Source organism: Notamacropus eugenii, chromosome 5 (genome assembly GCF_028372415.1).
Source record: "Notamacropus eugenii isolate mMacEug1 chromosome 5, mMacEug1.pri_v2, whole genome shotgun sequence".
Taxonomy (NCBI): domain Eukaryota; kingdom Metazoa; phylum Chordata; class Mammalia; order Diprotodontia; family Macropodidae; genus Notamacropus; species Notamacropus eugenii.
Genome location: NC_092876.1, coordinates 415,092,702 through 415,111,735, shown reverse-complemented (window position 1 = coordinate 415,111,735; position 19,034 = coordinate 415,092,702). Strand labels below are relative to the sequence as shown.

At 36.8% G+C, this 19,034-nt stretch overlaps 1 protein-coding gene across 1 annotated transcript in view; it reads left to right on the top strand.

Moving 5' to 3' along the window:
- Nucleotides 1-19,034, top strand: part of PDXK (pyridoxal kinase) — a 76,375-nt gene that overhangs the window by 45,607 nt on the left and 11,734 nt on the right. Inside the window, exons 4-8 of the mRNA XM_072614826.1 lie at nt 4,390-4,473; nt 6,753-6,799; nt 11,764-11,849; nt 13,253-13,298; nt 18,588-18,699. Of these exons, the coding sequence (XP_072470927.1) occupies nt 4,390-4,473; nt 6,753-6,799; nt 11,764-11,849; nt 13,253-13,298; nt 18,588-18,699 (375 nt within the window). The remainder of the gene's footprint in view (nt 1-4,389; nt 4,474-6,752; nt 6,800-11,763; nt 11,850-13,252; nt 13,299-18,587; nt 18,700-19,034) is intronic.

The window sequence follows — 19,034 nt, the reverse complement described above, 5'->3', positions numbered from 1 at the left end:
GATGAGAACAGAAGTGATATGATGTCTCTGATGTTTGCGGATATACCCTGCCAGCCACTGTATATGGAAGGGTTCTTTGGCATAATTCTTCTGCTGGTCCTAACCATAGATGGCAGAGCCTTTGATTGCTTAGTTTCATTCCCTCCAGACCCCTGATTAGCCTACCAGAACCGTGTCATGTCCATTACATGGAAATAAAGATCTTATCTAGCTTATCCCTCAAGGCCCTCTCACATACCAGAAATGTAATTCCTTAGCTCTACACACTGATAGGACTTGCCACAACCTCTGTCTCTTGTATCCTATTAACAACTTAATGGGCAACAAAGTCTAGGAGCTTGTGACTCTCTTGTAGTGCACATAACTTGGTGAACCAGGCAAAACATCATTCCTAGGGAGCCAAGTCCTCATAGGTCAGGGCCTGCTGGACTAGTCAAGGAGGCAGGGTTGGAACTGAAGGCCTCAACAACCTGTTTGTGAAGGATACTAACAACTAAAAGACCTAGGTAAGTGAATATATGATTTCCATTTAGCAATAGAGGTCTCCTATTCCTTGTGTGTCTTATTAGAGGGAACATCTTGCATTGCCCAACTTATAATAGTTCTCTATGAAAGATAATTATATGATCTTGCATCATTCATTCAGTAGCAGCTAGGGTTCTACTGAGCTCAGCTCAGGCTTGACACCAAAACTTGGTCTCCATGGGGTGGGTCGTAAATACCTAGGGGAAGAGAATGCTGAATGGCTCACTTTTGGTCATCCCAGGCTATAGCTGTTCTAGGTTCTCATTCAAAAGAGGCAGCTGGCATATGCTTGGCAATTACGGCTTATTAAGATACCCAAGTAGGGAATGTGAATTTATCATAACTCAAAGCATCCAGTGGATCTTTTGGATTTCCCTTTTGAATTGTAGGAAAGTGAGTGTCAATAGTTCATTGTGGACTATGTCCAGAAGTGTTTGAGTTCTTCCTATCTACTGTATTACTCAAAACTTGACAGAGTGAGTTGGATCCTAGATTTTCTTAGGGTTGACTTCACACCCCCATGTCCATTATATAGACTATCACGCAAGCCAAAGTCTTTGTCATTGTGACCTTCTCTAGCCTAGTCTTATTGGATCATCATTGTAGTACTGGGCATCAGTGTCCTTAGAAAATGGGGACTCTCTGCTGGATTGTTGTATTAGAGAGTTCAGGTTGCCTAAGGAAAGGATGGTAAAGATATACTGGGGTCTTTTCCAGTTGAAAGCAAACTGTTCCTTACTATTCTTGGCCACAAGAATAGGGAAAAGAACATTATTGAGATCAACAACCCTGCACCACATGGGGGGTTGAGGGATTGAGGAGAAAGAGATCATGATTGCAAACAGAAGATACTGAAATCCAAGCAGGGAAAAAGAACTTGAGAAAGTACTGAGGAGGTGGAAGTATTGGAGATCTAAATGAGAATACAAGAATAGATTTAGGAGAGGTAAGCTGACCAGTTTTTCTCATTGAGTGAGTTCTTGTCCTGAAAGTTGGGGTCTTTGGGTTTATCAAACTAGATTACCATGGTCATTTACTACAGTGTCTTGTGTACCTAATCTGTTTCATTGAAGAATTTTTTCAAGTACTTAAAAAAAATTATCTGAAGGTTTTCTTTGGTACCAAGCTTTTTGTGTATCATTGCATTCCCCTAGGATCCTTGAATTGTCTTAATACTACAATGAAAATGCCATATATTTATAGCATGACCTCTAAAACTACACTTAACAATGGGTTTTTGGCTCAGCAAAATATTAGCATTTATTATGAAGCACAGGAGTGATTTTTCGGAAAAATAATCCCAGTAAGGACTGCCATCTCACAAAAAATACATCTGTAAATTCTTGTTAAAACCAGTAAGAAGCCCCAGGAGTGTTTTGAGTATTTTACTTGTTGAGCAGGAGTTACAGGAGCACTGAATGGTATTTTTCCCTTTACCAACAATATCCTTGTAGCACTTATGGAATAAATGAGTTTTTATTCTTATTATTCATTGACTGATTTCTCTTATAATAGCTTTTATATATTACACCTGCTTTTCCCCCTTTGCTTCTGCTGCCTGTCTTCAGAGTAATTTCATTGTTACCTTCAATTAAATTAAATCATAAATAATCAAAAATTGTACATAAAGACCACCGCCAGGTGTTATAATGGATCCGAAAGGATACAACTCTGGCTCTAGTAAGAAGCTTCAAGTCTACTGCAGAAAAGTTAACTAATAATACAAGGCAGTGTGTGATCGTTATCTTACTCATTTTAGCTTGTATACAGACTCATGCAGGCCATGTTTGTTACCAGCTGTCTTTATTAAATCCATGTGAAGAATGTCATTTGAGTTTCAGTACTTAAGGAATGGAGAGAAGAAAATCATCCATTTTATTAACAGGAGTGCTAGTGGTTGGTTTTCTTTCTTAAAGGCTGGTAAAAAGAGTTTTAAACTATTAGTTAAAATGAGATTGGGGGATTTTCTATGAATCTGTAGTCTTGTCTCCCTGTCTTTCATGCTAATGGGTTTGTTGTATTAAGTTCAGATGCTGATGAGTTAGTTGTTTGAAGTTAAATTCTATGCGTTCAGTATTTATTAAAGCTAAAACAACTCTTATGTGCGCACTGGGGGATATCTATGACACAGTGATAGGAAATGGCTTATCTGACATAGTATGGTGAACCTGCCAGACAGCCTCACAGAGCTCAGCTCTCCTAATTCTAGTAATCTATACTGTACTTCACTTGCCTTTTCCTATCTGTGACTCCTTTCGCCTAGCCTGATCCTCACCCTATGTAAATTTTGGGGGAATGAACAGATCCCTGTACTCTAAGAATCTTGTACTTAGTATGATGATATTACCTCTAATAAATTTCAGTGCTGTTCTCATATTTTGGTATGACTTTATTCTGAGATTTCACTGTTTCCTTACTTCGCAGGATTATCCTTAGATAGCTTTATTTTGACTAGTAGAATTCATCCTTCATTAATGGTAGTTTAAACATCCAAAATTAGCATGTAGGACATTCCAGTTTTGAAACTGGAGATTTTCTTCAATATGGAGACCTCTCAATCAGTCAAATCCAAATTTTTTCCTTTGGATTAAGCAGTACCTTATACTGTTCTAGTCATCTTACAAGTACTTTTGAGAATTTGGCTTCCTGCTTATGCATTAACTTCTAATGAGGCTAGAAGTTTTTTTAAACCAAACTAACAAAAAAAATTGTTAATACTTAATACAGAATGCTAGAAATCTACTATTCAAGGGTGCTGTTTCTTCTCAGCATTCCCTCCACAGTAGGTTTTTTTATTATTATTATTTTATTTGTTTTCAGTGTTCTAAAATCACTTCCATATAACTTAGATTTTTTTTCCCTCCCTCCCTCTCCTTCCCTTCTACTTCCCCCTTCCCTCCCTGAGATGGCATACAGTTTTATATAGGTTCTACACATACATTTCTATTAAATACATTTTCACCTTAGTCATGTTGCATAGAAGAATTAAAATGAATGGGAGAAATCATAAAACAAACCAAAACGTAATACAAAGGAAAATGATCTGCTCCATTCTGCAGTCAAATTCCATAGTTCTTTCTCTGGATGTAGATGGCATTTTGTCTTAAGAGACCACTGGGAATTTTTTAAGTCCTTGCATTGCAATGAAGTTCTAAGTCTACCAGAAAAAATCCTTACACACTGTGGTTGTTGCTGTATATAAAGTTCTCCTGGCTCTGCTCCTTTCACTCAACATCAGTTCATATAAGTCTTTCCAGGTCTCTCTGAAGTCTTCCTATTCTTCATTTCTTACAGCACAATAGTACTCCATTACATTCATATACCACAATTTATTCAGCCATTCCCCAATTGATGGGCATCTCCTTGATTTCCAGGTTTTAGCCACCACAAAGAGAGCTGCTATAAATATTTTTGTACATGTGGGACTCTTTCCCATTTCTGTGATCTCTTTGGGATACAGTCCCAGAAGTGATATTGCTGGGTCAAAGACTATGCACATTTTGTAGCCCTTTTGGTGTAGTTCCAAATTGCTCATCAGAATGGTTGCATCAACTCATAGCTCCACCAACAATGAATTAGTGTTCCAGCTCTCCCACATCTTCTCCAACATTTATCATCTTCCTGTTTTGTTATGTTAGCCAGTCTGATAGGTGTGATGCAGAGTGGGGTTTTTTTGTTTGTTTTTTTAGTGAGTTGGCTCCATGAGTTCTTGCTGCCTCTCAGGTCTGCTGAATTGAGTAGTCACAGAGCACTTCAGCTCCGAAAGATCAGAGCAGCTGCCATCTGTCCTCCATTAAGGTCATGAGGAGCTTTGTCTTTTAGTCAAACCAGTTCATATGCATTTTGTTGTGTTTCTTCCTAAAGGTTACACAAGAGATAAATCATTCCTTGCAATGGTAGTCGACATAATCCAAGAACTGAAGCAGCAGAACTCCAACTTGGTATACGGTAGGAAGTTATTTTTCTTATTTCTCTTGCCAGACTCCAGGTGAGACCACGTTAGATGACAAGCCAGTGCTTTTCTTTCAGTGGGGTTTTCAAATTGGTCTTGAGAGAATAAGAGTATAGGTTTGCAAAGTGTTTAAAATGATAAAAATTTTTCGAATGATAGAGAAGAAAGCAAGCTGGCTGCCTTGTCTTAGGGCATGCAAGATATTGGATGCTCCCAAGAGCATGGTGTTGTTAATAGGAGCAATTTTATCCCTAGAATACTCAGTGCTATTCCCAACCATCACCACGTGCCCAGGAAGGCAAGCATAATCTTGAGTGGAAAGCTTGTGTGGGCAGCTATAGATAGCTTCAACAATTCTATTCAAACACTCCAATACAGTCTCCCCCCAACTCTGCCAATCTGCCAAGGAAAAGAACGCAAGAGAAAAACCCATTCAGGTGGCTGCTTCATCACTGAGGGAAAAGTGACTTAGAATGAGCTGGAATCAGTTGTATCCAAGAGGTTATACAAGTCAGGGACCTTGGCTGATGAAATCTATATCCTGGAACTGTGGAGGACTATTCATATTCAGCCCAGGCACGGGGTCTAATAAGTACTAGTAAGGAGGGAAGAGTCCAAAAGATAAGTGCTGGGGAATAGAAGAAAAAGACCAAAACACAAAAAAATCAAAAGAACTTAAGAACAGATAAAACTTGGAGTTTTGATTCATATGATAGAATCAAATAGAGAGAGAAATAGAAATCAAATAGAAAGAAAGAGATAGAGAGCAGGGAGAGAAAAGGAGGGCATCATGAGAGACATATCTTAGGTGTGGTAGGAAAATTGATATAGCTAATATGTTGATTTGTTTTCCTCTATAATACTTGTTAGAGTTCTTTTGTAGGCTGAGAGTGGGGAGAGTTAGTGAGTAGTGGTGGAAACAAAAAAATTAAAAGGAAAAAACTGAATATCAACAAAATATTTTAAACACACAGGAGAAATAAAAAATAATTTTAGGAGACAAAAATTTGGCAAGTTTTACTACCTTAGAAAATTTTATTTTCACTTTTTTCAAAATACACAACAATTTTAGTTTCATATACCATATGTCCCAAAAGTCTTGGTACAGTTTTAACCTTTAAAGATTTCAGAAATATAAATACTACAAACCTACAAAAACATTATTTGAAAGTTTATTTATTTTTTATGTTTAGTCTTATGAATTTTGAATAATAACATTTTTAATCTTAATAAGATGGGGCATATTGTCATTATGTATTGTGTGCGTAACATTCTGGATGACACTTTTAAGCCAGTGGATAAATGGAGGAGGTCTTCTTACTTGGCTGCCTTGGTCTCTTGATCTATGCCCATTTGCCTTTTTTTCTCTTGGGGCTGTATCAAATCCATCATATATGAATTGTTCTTTGGATGATCCTAAGGCTATGATTACAAATGCATTCCATTGATTCACTGATCAGCAGCTGAGATAAGTTTTTACAAAGTTCAAAAACTGTTGAGCAATAAGGGTGGCAAAAGATGGGGTTATGTTGAATCACAAATATTTAAAATTTCAAATGTTTCAGATGTTTTTCTTTGTAAGTTTGTAGTACTTCTGAAGTTATTAAACCTTAAAACCACTATTTTGTTTAAGCCTTAAAAATTGCACTAGATTTTTGGGATACCTTGCACAATCCTTTTTATGGGGCTATATTGAAATGCTTTTTATGTGTAGATAATTGTTAATTATAAGAAAAAAGAAAAAAAAAAAGCTGATTTTGCACCCAGATTCAAACCCAACTCTCCAGCTAGCACTCACTTGAACATCACTTTCCTTTCCTGACCCTTTCTCCTCATCTGTAATCCTATCTCATAAAAGTTGTTTTGAAGAAAGTTCTTTGTAAACATTTAAATGCTGTTCATGAGCTATTAATCTGGGGCTTAATAAAATTTAAAATTGTCACTGTTATTTCATAATAATAATATTTCTGCTTACAAAGAAAATGAAGATGTAGGAATAGGGCCTGGACCTGTGATGTCATTAGCACTCTTGGGTGAAGAAAGTCTTGCTGCCAATGTACGTCAGCATCTTTTCTGCTGCAGTTACCTGGAGGAGCACAGAGACATTAACTGACTCGCCTGTACTCACCGAACATCCAGTATGTGTCAGAGGCTGTACTTGAACCTAGGGTCTTTATGGCTTTTTTATAACATTGAAGAATATGTTATATGTCCTATTTCTCTCTGTCATGACATAAAAAGGGTCTGCTCCTAAAGTACTTTTTTTCTTTTGCAGTGTGTGATCCGGTGATGGGTGACAAGTGGAATGGAGAAGGCTCCATGGTTAGTAATTCCCTGACTACTTGAATGGTGATGTTGGTCCACATCTAAAACTAACTGAAAGGGCACCTGTGTATCGCTCAGTATTTGGTAATGATAATGTGCCATGCTAATTGAGGCCAACTTAAATACGTTGTGGAGTCGGAGACTCACAGCAGTTCTGTGAGGGGCACTACTGCAGGTTTTATCCTCATTTTACAGAAGAGAAAACTGAGCTTCAGACCCGTGGTCATATGAACAGAAAACACCAGAAACAGGATATAAACACTCTCCGCCATGAAACATGGCTGAGGAACTTGAAATCATTGAGCTTAAGGAGCAGATAAGAGCTTGGAAGTATCTGGAGAAATTCCCATAAATTGCTACACAACTCTCACAATCCTAGTCTGAGTAAGATTATGTAACAGTATAAAAGGACGAGCCCTGACACTAGCAATTTGAGGAGCTATTTGTTCAGTCATTTCAGTTGTGTCCAATTCCTTGTGACCCCTTTTGGGGTTTTCTTAGCAAAGATACTGGAGTGTTATGCCAATTCCTTCGCCAGCTCATTTTCCAGATGAGGAGACCGAAGCAAAGAGAGTTAAGTAACTTGCTCAGGGTCACACAGCTAGTAGTGTCTGAGATCACATTTGAACTCAGATCTTTCTGACTCCAGGCCTGGAGGTCTATCTACTGTACTATTTAGCTGTCACCTGAAGATCTATAGCTCAAAATTAATGCAGATACAAATTTATAAATAATTTTATTTAATTTAAATTTTACTTATACAGGATATATTATGTGGTAAGTATAATATTTGCAAAGTAAAATGTCTGTCACATATAACCACTGATCTTAAAACAGGTCAGATTTTGAACTCACAAAGAATTCATCAGAAACAGCTCTTCTTACTTAAAACCAACTATATAAACTCCAAACCCATAGAGTGAAGCCAACTAAAACATTCAGTGTGTACAGATTCTTCCCAGCAGAGGATATTGTGCTAGAAGTAAAAAAAAAAAAAATGGAGTCTCTTGGTGTCTTTTTTTTCTTCTTTCTTCTCTCTAGTCTCCTGTCTGTAGTGCTTCATTTCCCAATGATCATCTCACAGTTGGCTTGTGCTAATTGTGTGATTTCTATTACCCTATTTCTTTTCTGCTGTGGACTGAACAGCCTAAGGGTTCCCTGGACCTACACCAACCATGCATCCTGGATTTCCTGGGACAATCCCACTTTAAAGAAAAGGAAATCAGTTTACATATAACAGACCATGTGTCCCAACTTTCAGCCTACAAAATATTGTCACTCTACCTTTCCTTCTTTTTGCTTGAGCTAACTTGTGGAAGCCCTGAGTGACCTGTTCCAAGTTTCTTTTTCCTTTCTGTTCACCTTACTCTGGCCCATTTCTCTTCTCTCTTAGACAAGTTTCTAGTTTCCGTAGATTTCTACATTATATTTCCTTCACAATTTCCATCACCTTGTAAGTGATTTCTGAACCTGAGAGAGAAGTTGTCTGTCACCTCTCCCTACTCACCAGTGGAGTCTCATTTCCTATTCTTTTTCTGCAGGGCTTTATTCAGTCTCATCAGCTTTTATGGTGGCTCATAATTCCCTTCCTGCTTCTTGCTTGTTTGTGTCATTGTTGATATTCTGACTTACTAAAATTGCCCAGAGACTTACTCAGCTTCAAGCAATATTATGTCACACTCTGAAGCAGGAGTCCCCAAACTGTATTTGCTTCTCCTCAGCTCATACTTCACACCTTTTAAACAGGGTGAAGGAAGTGGGTGGTGGACAGATTCCTGAGTTGGTGGGAACCAGAGCTGCAGGCTTTGCTGATTTGATGTTTGGTGTTAGAAGAAGCTATTTTTAATTAGCTTGTTGTTACTATTCGTTCTGTCTCCTCTCTTCTTCCCCTTTTTTCCTCCTCCCTATTTCTTTCCCTCTCCCTCGCTCATACTCTTTCATCCAGAATTTTCTTACCAAAAGTCAAGTGCAGAGGATTGTATACAATGCTTAATTATCTTTCTTGAAAGAAAACTTTATCAGTTTTATTCAGTATAATGGCAGGTAAAAGGTAAACTTTATGATTTGTTATTAGCTGTAAAATCCAAATGTATTAACATATTAAATATATATGATTATGCATATATGTAAATTAGTTGAGGCCAGCTGCTGTCCTTAGATTCCTAAAGACAAATTACCAAAAGATACCTGCAGAGATATGAACATGTAGCAACATGAATTTCAGACTGTAATGTGGAGAGAAGTATTTTGCCCAGAGAGTATTTTATATTATTATTTGTATTTATGCAGTGCATTATAAAAGGTCTCTTAGGTCTTCTGGGATCGTTGCCCAGGGCAAAGAGGTCTGTGATCCCGGTATCATCATCTATAAAATAAAGGAGTTGCACTAAATTATTTCTGAGGCCCCTTCTAGCCTTAAATCTTTGGTCCTCTGCTCCTGTGCTTCTCCTTTCCTGCCTTCTTCCATCTCCTTGAGGAGCTCAATAGATGATTTTGTGGCTCTGCTACTGAAAGCTACAGTAACCATGTTCCTACTCAGGTCACTACGTAGCCTTACAGCTTCTTGTTGATTTAGGATCATGGGATTATGGCATTTACACCCTGGAAATCATCCCTCTAGGCCTATCGAGTTATAAAAGAAGAAACTGAGGCCAGAGAGGTCAGATAACTTGGCCATGGTTACCTACTAGCAGAGCCAGGATTTGTTACCCAGGTCTCATGACTTCTAACATCTTATGCTTTTCATTCAGTTTCTATTTTGTTAGCAAATACAGTGAGGATATGTTTGGCTTGATTTGTTCCATTTTTGTTTGCAAAAGCGTTGGAAAGCAGGCTTCTGACCCATTTTCCCCTTTTCTTTCCATTTAAACTCAGTGAGAAATAAGTCACTCTCTGAAAAACAGAGCCTGCTAGTTTCTAGCTGCTTTCCCCTTAACGCCCCAAAGGGTCCTGGGTCTCTGTCCCTAGGAGGGTTAGGGAGTCTGTACTATTAGAGAAGGCATTTATTTCTCTACTTAACTTTATACTATTTCTCAAAACTTTATGCTCCGGTAGGTACCTGGATGCTTGGCTGAAGCATCTTCTTTTGAGTGGTCCTCTAATGTTGAGAACAAAGTTGGGATCATTAAATTTTCCATCTTCTTCCCTAGCTTAGACATTAATTGCCACAAAGTGACATTAGAAGCAATTCACAGATTTGCCCTACTCATGTTCTTTTTAAAAATATTTATTATTTTTAGTTTTAAGCATTTGCTTTATAAGATTTTGAATCCCAAATTTTCCCTCTTCTCTCCACTCTTCCCCTCCCCCCAAAAGTCATGCAATCTGATATGGGCTTTACATGTATGATCATGTTAAACATGTTTCCACATTAGTCCTGTTCTGAAAGAAGAGTTAGAACAAAAGGGAAAAACCCTGAGAAAGAAAACACAAAAAAAGTGAAAATAGTTTGCTTCACTCTGCATTTAGCCTCCATAGTTCGTTCTCTGAATGTAGACTGAATTTTCCATCATGAGTCTTTTGTAATTGTCTTAGATCATTGCACTGATCAGAAGAGCTAAGTCTGTCAGTTGGTCATCAAACAGCGTGGCTCTTACTGTGTACAGTGTTCTCCAGGTTCTGCTCACTTCACTCAGCATCAATTCATGCAAGTCTTTCTGTCACCCATACGATCTTCTGTTGGAAGACCTCATTTTTTCCATATAAATCTATTCTTCTGGGTTTTTTAATTTAATAGTCTTCTAGTTTATCTTTTCATTTTAATTTCCATAAACTCATGGCTCTAATTTGCTATTCCCTTGCTTTCATTTATGCCATCATTAAAAAAGTCAGCCAGTAAATCTCTCTAATTTTAAAGACCTAACTAAAGTATATGAAGTCAATAGTGAAGTATCATTTTTCAAAGATATTTTTATTTAGTTTCTAAGTAGTTGGGACTGTTGGCTAGGTGGGAGCAGTCTTTAAGATGTTATTCTGATTTGTGTTTTATTGTTTAAAAAAGTCTTAAGACAAATCAATATAAGTAAAGGTATCAGGCTTAACCCAAATAAAATGATCATTCAGGACTTAAATTTTGTTCAGTCACCACGTTATGATTAATGTGTCTAGAGGTTACCTTTATTCAGAGTATGAGTGTCTGCTAAATGGTATGCAACTAGCTTACTTAGGAAAAATTGGCTTAGTGGTAAATATGTTACAGTATCTATATTTCAGAAAAGTAACCTTATAGTAAACCAGCTCTAGGAAATTTTGGTTAATTAATAGCCATCTAAAGTTATTTGGTAATCTGAAGTGTATTGTAAAGTTCAGATCCTCACATACTGTATGTTTCAGTGTGATTTTTTTTTTTAGAGAAGTCTGATGAGATCTAAAATCTAATGAATTGTCATATTGAATTATTAATCAGCTAGCCTAAAAGAAAAGAATATTCTGATAGACCTGGGAGTACCTTTTAATCACTCTAGCCAAAATTAAAGCAAATTTTCTCTATACTGTGTATTTTATAATTAAAACTCGAAAGTTTGATACATCTCCTATTTTTTCTCATCCTATGATTTTTCCCTTCTTTGTATTATTTCCTTACAAGAACTCTGATTTAAAAAGGATTAATGTGCTCACTATCCCTTATAACATGCAGTTTTCTTGTCTAAAATGACCGTCCTGCAGTCTGACATTTGGAACCCTACCTATTCATGAAGTCCAGAAGAAAACCCTCAGAGCCCACTGGGGTCTCTCCTCTTAGCCCTTATCATCTGAACCACTCACTTGGCGCTTAGCAAACACTGTCATCATTTGTTTGATATCTTTCCATATGTGTGTCTTACATCCAGATAGTACATAAATGTTTTGAGGGTAATACTATGTGTTACATGGCTTTGTATTAAATATGCTAAGCACTGTCCTGAATACCTAATCATTTCTCTTGTTTAATGTATAAATTTTCTCTCTTTTTCTTTTTTTAGTATGTTCCAGCAGATCTCCTTCCAGTTTACAAAGAAAAAGTCGTGCCTGTGGCAGACATAATAACTCCAAATCAGTTTGAGGCTGAGTAAATCACCTTTTTTTTTTAAAGACTTCTTGTTAAGTACACAGTTGTAAATATGAGTTTACTGAGGGCAGCACTGAGATCATGTAGGAATCTTCTCTGATGAGCTTGATGCTGGCAATAGGAGTTCTTTCAGATCACTGAGGTACCATTTTAGAAAATTTTCTGCCTACGGTACATTGAGCCAGGGTCCTAGGTGTCTGAAAGAGCTAGTTCATTGCTAGAAGGTAAACAATTTACTTGCCATTCACCAGCAGGATTTAGCTAAGGTGACAAAACTATACTTTTTAATAGTAACTATTTAATCACAAGTTTATTTTGTTTGAATTTTTTACCTGTGTGTGCGCAAAGGGAAACAGAAGGTGTTTTCCTTTCTTTGAGGGCTTCCTTGACGTATATTATCTTTGGGAAGCCAAAAAAAAAATATTTTCTTTTTAGCCATCTTACTCCTTGTAGAAATTTGGGTAGTAGATGAAACTGGATGTCATAAAATCATGATTACTCTCTGAAAAACTATGCTCCAGCAACCTAAGCACCTGAAGACTCATGGATGTCAACCCCAAAAGACATGTGTATGTATGTATGTAGTGCACCTTAGAGAAACTTAACCAGACTTGTAAGATTTCAGTGAAAGTGTGTATCTTCAGGGTACCCATATTAGAGAAGAGATTTTAGCTTATTGGTTTTTAAAATACTTTCATTTTTAAGAAAATTACATACATATTAATACATTAATGCCTGCCTCTTTATGGTATAGGTGACTCTGGGTTTTCTAAGGCTATGCTAACAGATTAGACTTGCCCTGGCAACTAAGTAGGAAAGTACCAGCTCTCCAAGATTAACTTAACTAAGAGAAGTCTCATTGCTATTAGGGGATGATTTTTTTTTTATCAGTGACAAGCCATGACTGTAAAATGTTCCCCCCCCCCCTAAAAATTGTTTGGCAATACATCATTAATTTGAGATAAGAAAGACAAGGGGGAATAAGATTTTTAATTAACTAAATTGTGACTATAGTGTTTCCCTATTTATTTAGATAACTGAAAGATACCTGGATGGTAGTTTGGTATAGTATAATGATCTCTGCTTTTCTATATATAAACCTTAATCAGACTTTTGAACAGAATATATAAACTCTTTAGTTTAAAAACTTGTAATATTTTCATTTTCGAAGGTAAATCCTTCCTGACAGTATGTAACAGATAACATTATATTGTCATGCTTTTCTATATTCTACTGTATTGCCTTTGTGTTTTTTAGATTGACATTCATTATTGTAGATTAGGGCTTAAGGCATACCTGAACATGTCTCTGAGCACCTGATCTATAAAACTAAAAACGTGATAAACCTTATTAGTTTTTCTTCTTCCTGTTCTCCTCCCTTATTTTTTTAATTTATCCTTTAGGTTACTCACTGGAAAAAACATTTCTACTCAGGAAGAAGCATTAGAGGTAGGCACAGCTACCTTTGAATTTATAATTCATTTTAACTGCATACTACCTCAAAATAATTTAAGCTTTGTTATATCCTGTCTCACTTGTAATGATTTCAGCACCTTTTACATTCAAGACTGTCTTTAATCAATGGGAGGGTGGGGAAAAGGAAATTCTCTTCAAGACAAATGAATTTCAAACAATGACATAGAGACATAGTCTGCCCGTGGCATATTTAATTTATTATTTATTTTCACATAATGCATTGTAAAAGGTCTCCTAGATCTTAGGAGAATGTTACCCAGGATAAAGACAGATTTCATTACACAATTCTGTCATCTGTAAAGTGAGAGAATTGAATTACATGGCCTCTAAGTCCCTTAGAGATCTCCATCTCTGACCCTTTAGTCCTCACCTCTGCCCCCTCCCTGCAGTCTGTTGAACGCTAATGTAGCGTCCCCTTCATAAGTCACTAGATATAAATGTTCACTTTTTCTTCCTGCCTTTGTCAAACATGACTAGAACAACATAATTACAAAGTTAGTTGAAAAAAATAGGGATGCGTGGAAGGAAACGTCAGCACTGCCTCCAGCCTGTCCAGTTATCTTAACCTCTGTTAACTACAGTGGGACAATTTGAAGGACAGAACTGCACATTATCATCTCTGCTGGCTTTACCAGATATCTCAGGACAAATCCTAGGCAAGCTGGGAGACCTGTTCAATTCTGACCTGTGCTGTAGGGATGTTTAGGCTCCCAAAGACCTGGGTGCCCAGTTAAAATACTGGAGTCCATGTTGAAATTTATGTGAACGCAAGTTTGTTTAATTTGTATAAGCTTTTTGGAAATATGTTTCTAACATAACAATAATAGTAGCTAACTTTTACATACGTTTGCAAAGCACAATACAGTACATAAATCTCGTTTGAACCTCACAACAATCCTGTGAGGTAGGTACCAGTATTTTCTTCAATTTAAGATGAGGAAACTTGAGTGCCTCGATAAAACACAGCTAGATAAAATCAGGTCTTCCTGACTCCAAACCTTCCTGTATGTCCATTATGTCACCTACATCCAGCATCTCTCTGGACAATAATAATAGTGCACATTCTCTGTTTTGCATATGGGGAAACTGAGACTGAGAGGTGAAGTGATTTGTCCATGACCACGCAACTGTTCTGAGGGATCTGAACACTCAGAAGTCCTGATTCCAAGTCTAGTACTCCTTCTGCTAAAGCCATGCTTCTGGGAAATACAGCGGGAAGAGAAAGATAATAGAGACTGTTACTTGTTACTGTAAATTGTTACTGTAACGTACTTGGTTATTGTAACCAGCGCCCTAGTCTTCTTTAACCTCGTGGCTCCATTGGAGATCAGAAAGGACAAAATACCCTGGGTCCCATGGATCCCTCTGAAGGTGGGTTCTACCTCATATCTCCCCCATGTGACAAATGGTGTCCTCTGCAGGCACAAGAGTTAGAGCACATGAATTTATACATTTAATGTAATACATATGATGCAGCTAGTATCCCAACAGTAAAAAGGAGTCTTCACTCATGGTGAAACTAGTTCCTGTAGAAGCAGATTCTGGTAATCTTGGACCTTTCCGGTAGATCAGCAAGTTAAAAGGAGTAGGATTATTAGAATAGAAAAGGAGGAGGGTTACTAGAATTTATTGAGAATTCTAATCTGAGATGTGTTAGCATAGCTTTGTACATGTTAACAATGTTTCCCTCCAACCAAGGACTAATCAGGTTATCTTTATATTAAGTGATTCTCTAGGACTTCTGTTTGATGTATGTATTGCTTTAAAAAAGGGAGGGATGACAATAATCTTAGAGAGCTCTGTCTGATAGGAGATTAGTTTCATACCAGTATTCCTAAAGGCAGTACCTTCCTTCATGGGAAAGGACATAAAACTCTAAATTTGGGGATTATTTGGTAAACCAAAGGTTTTTTTAATATAAATCAAAAGGGATATTCTTGGAGTTTGTTTTTTGTGTGTATGTGGAATTTTTTATATTTTTTCAGTTATATTTAAAAATTATTTCTTTTTTAAAATTTTGAGTTCCAAATTTTTTCCCTTCCTCCCTCTCCTCCCCTCTTTGAGAAGGCAAACAATTTTTTATATATAATACATGTGCAGTCATGTAAAACATTTCCATATTAATGATGTTGCAGAAGAAAACACAGATGAAAAAGAAAGAAAAGAAAAAGCAAGTTAAAAAAGTATGCTTCAGTCTGCATTCACAGTCTCTCAGTTCTTTCAATAGCATTTTTCATCATAAGTCCTTCAGAGGTGTTTTGGATCATCATATTGTTGAGAATAGCGAAGTCATTCACTGTTGATCATTATACAGTACTGCTATTACTGCGTACAATGTTCTCCCAGTTCTGCTCACTTCACTTCACACCAGTTCGTCCAAGTCTTTCCAGGTTTTGCTGAAAGCATCCTACTTATCATTTCTTAGAGCATTTCTTGTAGTATTCTGTCAAAATCATATATCACAGCTTGTTCAGCCGTTTCCCAGTTGAGAGCTGTCCCCTTAATTTCCAATTCTGTGTCATCACAGAAAGAGCTATACATATGTCTGCTTTTCCTTTTTTTTTTTTTTTTTTTTAAATTCAGTTGATCCAAAATTGATCCAAAGCAATTTAAGGTACTTTGAAAGAATCAGAGTGGCTGAAGGGGTTTGGGAATGGGGTGGTTTGGTATGACAGAGGCTCTAGCAATGCCATCAGAGTCACCAGGAATCAACAGCCTTTGTGCATCAGTAACCAGCAAGTTAGGTAACCATTCCTCTCAGTTACCATTAGCCAGTCAGTTATCCAAGGAAATGGAAAACATGAAAATGGAGATATGATCTTCCCCACAGTCTAATGAATACGCTGAAGATTAGAACGATCAATCTCATGGGACGAGATGAAGGAAATCTTACTTGCATTGGTTTTGGGCTCAAGCTGTGAAAAGCAGCCTATAATACAGAAATATGAAATAGCCTATATAGTATGTATAAGGCAAATTATTGGAACAAACCTTACTAAGCCAAACTTGCAATAGTTATTTAGATATTAAATCTCAAGTGTTGTATATAGATAGTAGAAAATGATGTTTCCCCCTGGATTCTTTCATTTATTGATGGAAGTTTACAAAGAGGAGAAAAAGTTCTTGGCCATGGATGTGTATGACTTTCCAGAAGTGTTGTCTTAACTAATTACATACATTATAGAAACATTTGGAGTGAAATAGAATAGTGTATATTTTTTAAAAAAAATGAATGTTCTGTATTAATCCTAATGCTGGTATGGAAGCCAGCTCAGCTGAGTTTTGAAAGAAGCTAGGGATTTGAGGAGGCATTGGGAGGACATTCCCATGACATTCTAGTCATGGGAGACAGGAAAGGGAAAAGGAATAAGCATTTATATAGTGGCTACTATTGCCAGGCACCGTGATAAATGCTTTTTACAAATATCATCTCTTTGATCCTACAACAGCCCTGTATGGTAGGTGCTAGTAAAGAAACTGAGGCAGATAGAAGTTGACTTGCTCGGGTTCACACAACTAGAAGAGTGTCTGAGGTTGTATTTGAACTTAGGTCTTCCCGACTCCAGGCCTAGTGCCTCTGTTGGACAGGCAGTGCAGTTGAGAAGTTGGCAGTGTCACTGGGAAGGAGATGTGCATGCTAGAAAATGGATGGTACAATAAGAAAAATAATATAAAATGAAAAAAGAAGGTTAATTAAAGAATAGGAGTTCCAGAGAGCTCAATGTTAGTTGCAGGACAGATCTGGATTAGAATTTTGTTGGTGTAGGATAGAGGTAGATGGGATGAGAAAGCAGACAGCTGCTTATCATCAGCAATTTCATTACCATTTGGATAATGCCAAAAAGTTCAGTAGTATTGTTGCACGTTTGGAAGCCTAGTAAGGAAGTGAGAGGTTTAGCATTGGTCCACCTTCTCCCCTGATTAGATTGGCTAGCCTGTGGAAATCTTTTCTTTGCATATGAAACTGTAAATTTATTATGTTACATTTTTTATTTAATTTGTTTTCAGTTTTCAACAATTACTTCCATAAGTTGTAAATTTTCTCCCTCTTCTCCCTTTCTCTCCCCTCCCTCCCCAAGACAGCATGCAATCTTATATGGGTTCTGCACAAACATTCTTATTAAACACATTTTCCCATTAGTCATATTGCATAGAAGAATTACAACAAATAGGAGAAACTATGAGAAAAACCAAAAGGAAATCTTTTAAAGAAAAACAAAAACCCTTCCCTTTGCCCACTACAGTATTGATAGTCCTAAAAAAGGATTGAGTTAGAAGTTTCAAATGTTTTTTTTTTTCTTTTCTCTTGTTGGAAGCTAAATGTGTCATTATTCTTTGGATAATAACTTAACTTGCCTTCTTGCCTTGTCCAGAGCTGTTACAAACAGAGATTGTATATGTGATCTGAGGTAGGGTGGAGTGGGGAAATGAAAAATAAATTTGAAGTGATACTGAGAAAGTGACTAAAATATCTATATCCTTTGGTACAAAGCTCATACTGCGAGGCATGTACCCCTAAGAAAGTCAAGGACAGTTAGAAACATCCATATGCTCCAAAATATTTATAGTAGCCTTTGTTATGAAAGCATAGAAGTGGAAACAAAGTAGGTGGCCATCAGCTGGAGAGAATGACTAAACAAACATGAATGTAAAGGAATGTTACCGTACTAAGAAAGTATCAGTATGAACAATGATACAAAGAAGCATGGTGAAACATCTGGATTGATGCAAAATGAAGTAGGCAGAATCAGGAAAACAATAAATATAGTGATTGCAACAACATAAATGGAAAGAAAAGCAAAAAATGGAAACTAAGCGATTGAATCTCATCCAGACTTGGCTCTGAAGAACAGATGAGAATATAGGTATTTGCCCTCTTTAAAAAGATAGGAGACTCGGGGAATGGATCATTGCATAAAATGTTGGACCTAGTTGATAGATTGGTTTGTTTTACTGAATTACCTTTTGTTCTCTAACAAAAAAAAAAAAAAAAGGAATGACCATCTGGGTGGTGGAAGAATATATTTGAAAATTAACAAGGTATCAATAAAAAATTTTAATTTAAAATTACAGTTCCTGTTTTAAGGGAACTTACGTCATCATGATGAAATTTGATTTGTGGTACATGAAAGAATATGGTTAAGATGTTGTTGAAAATGGTAGAGAACTCTAATTTACCATTCTGGAATAATATTTAATGTAATTGGTCATAATAAGATGTAATGATTGTTACTAAGATCCTGTTTCTCCCTTCTTTGGTAGGTAATGGATATACTTCATTCTATGGGACCAGAGACTGTAGTTATCACCAGTTCTGACTTACCTGCTTCTTCAGGCAACAACTACCTGATTGCTCTGGGAAGCCAGAGGAAAAGTAAGTCATATTTTTAACCTACCCTCTAACCTAATATAAGCTCTTCTAGCTTGCTCACTCTCAGAAAATGTCAATGTGGATATGTCTAAAGTGAATGATTAAAGCATGATCCCAACTGTACAAGCTGTCCCAAATTTGTAAAGTATTTAGCACATAGGAACCGGCATACACTAGGCACTCTACAAAGCTTGCTTCCTTCTTTCCTTTATTTAAAGTATAAGATGCAACTGTGGCCGAAAAGGCCAACAAAATTATGAGTATCTTGAAGAAGGAATGTTGAAAATGTGGAAAATTATAAAAAATTATAAAGCAGATGAATGGACTTATATAGTTTA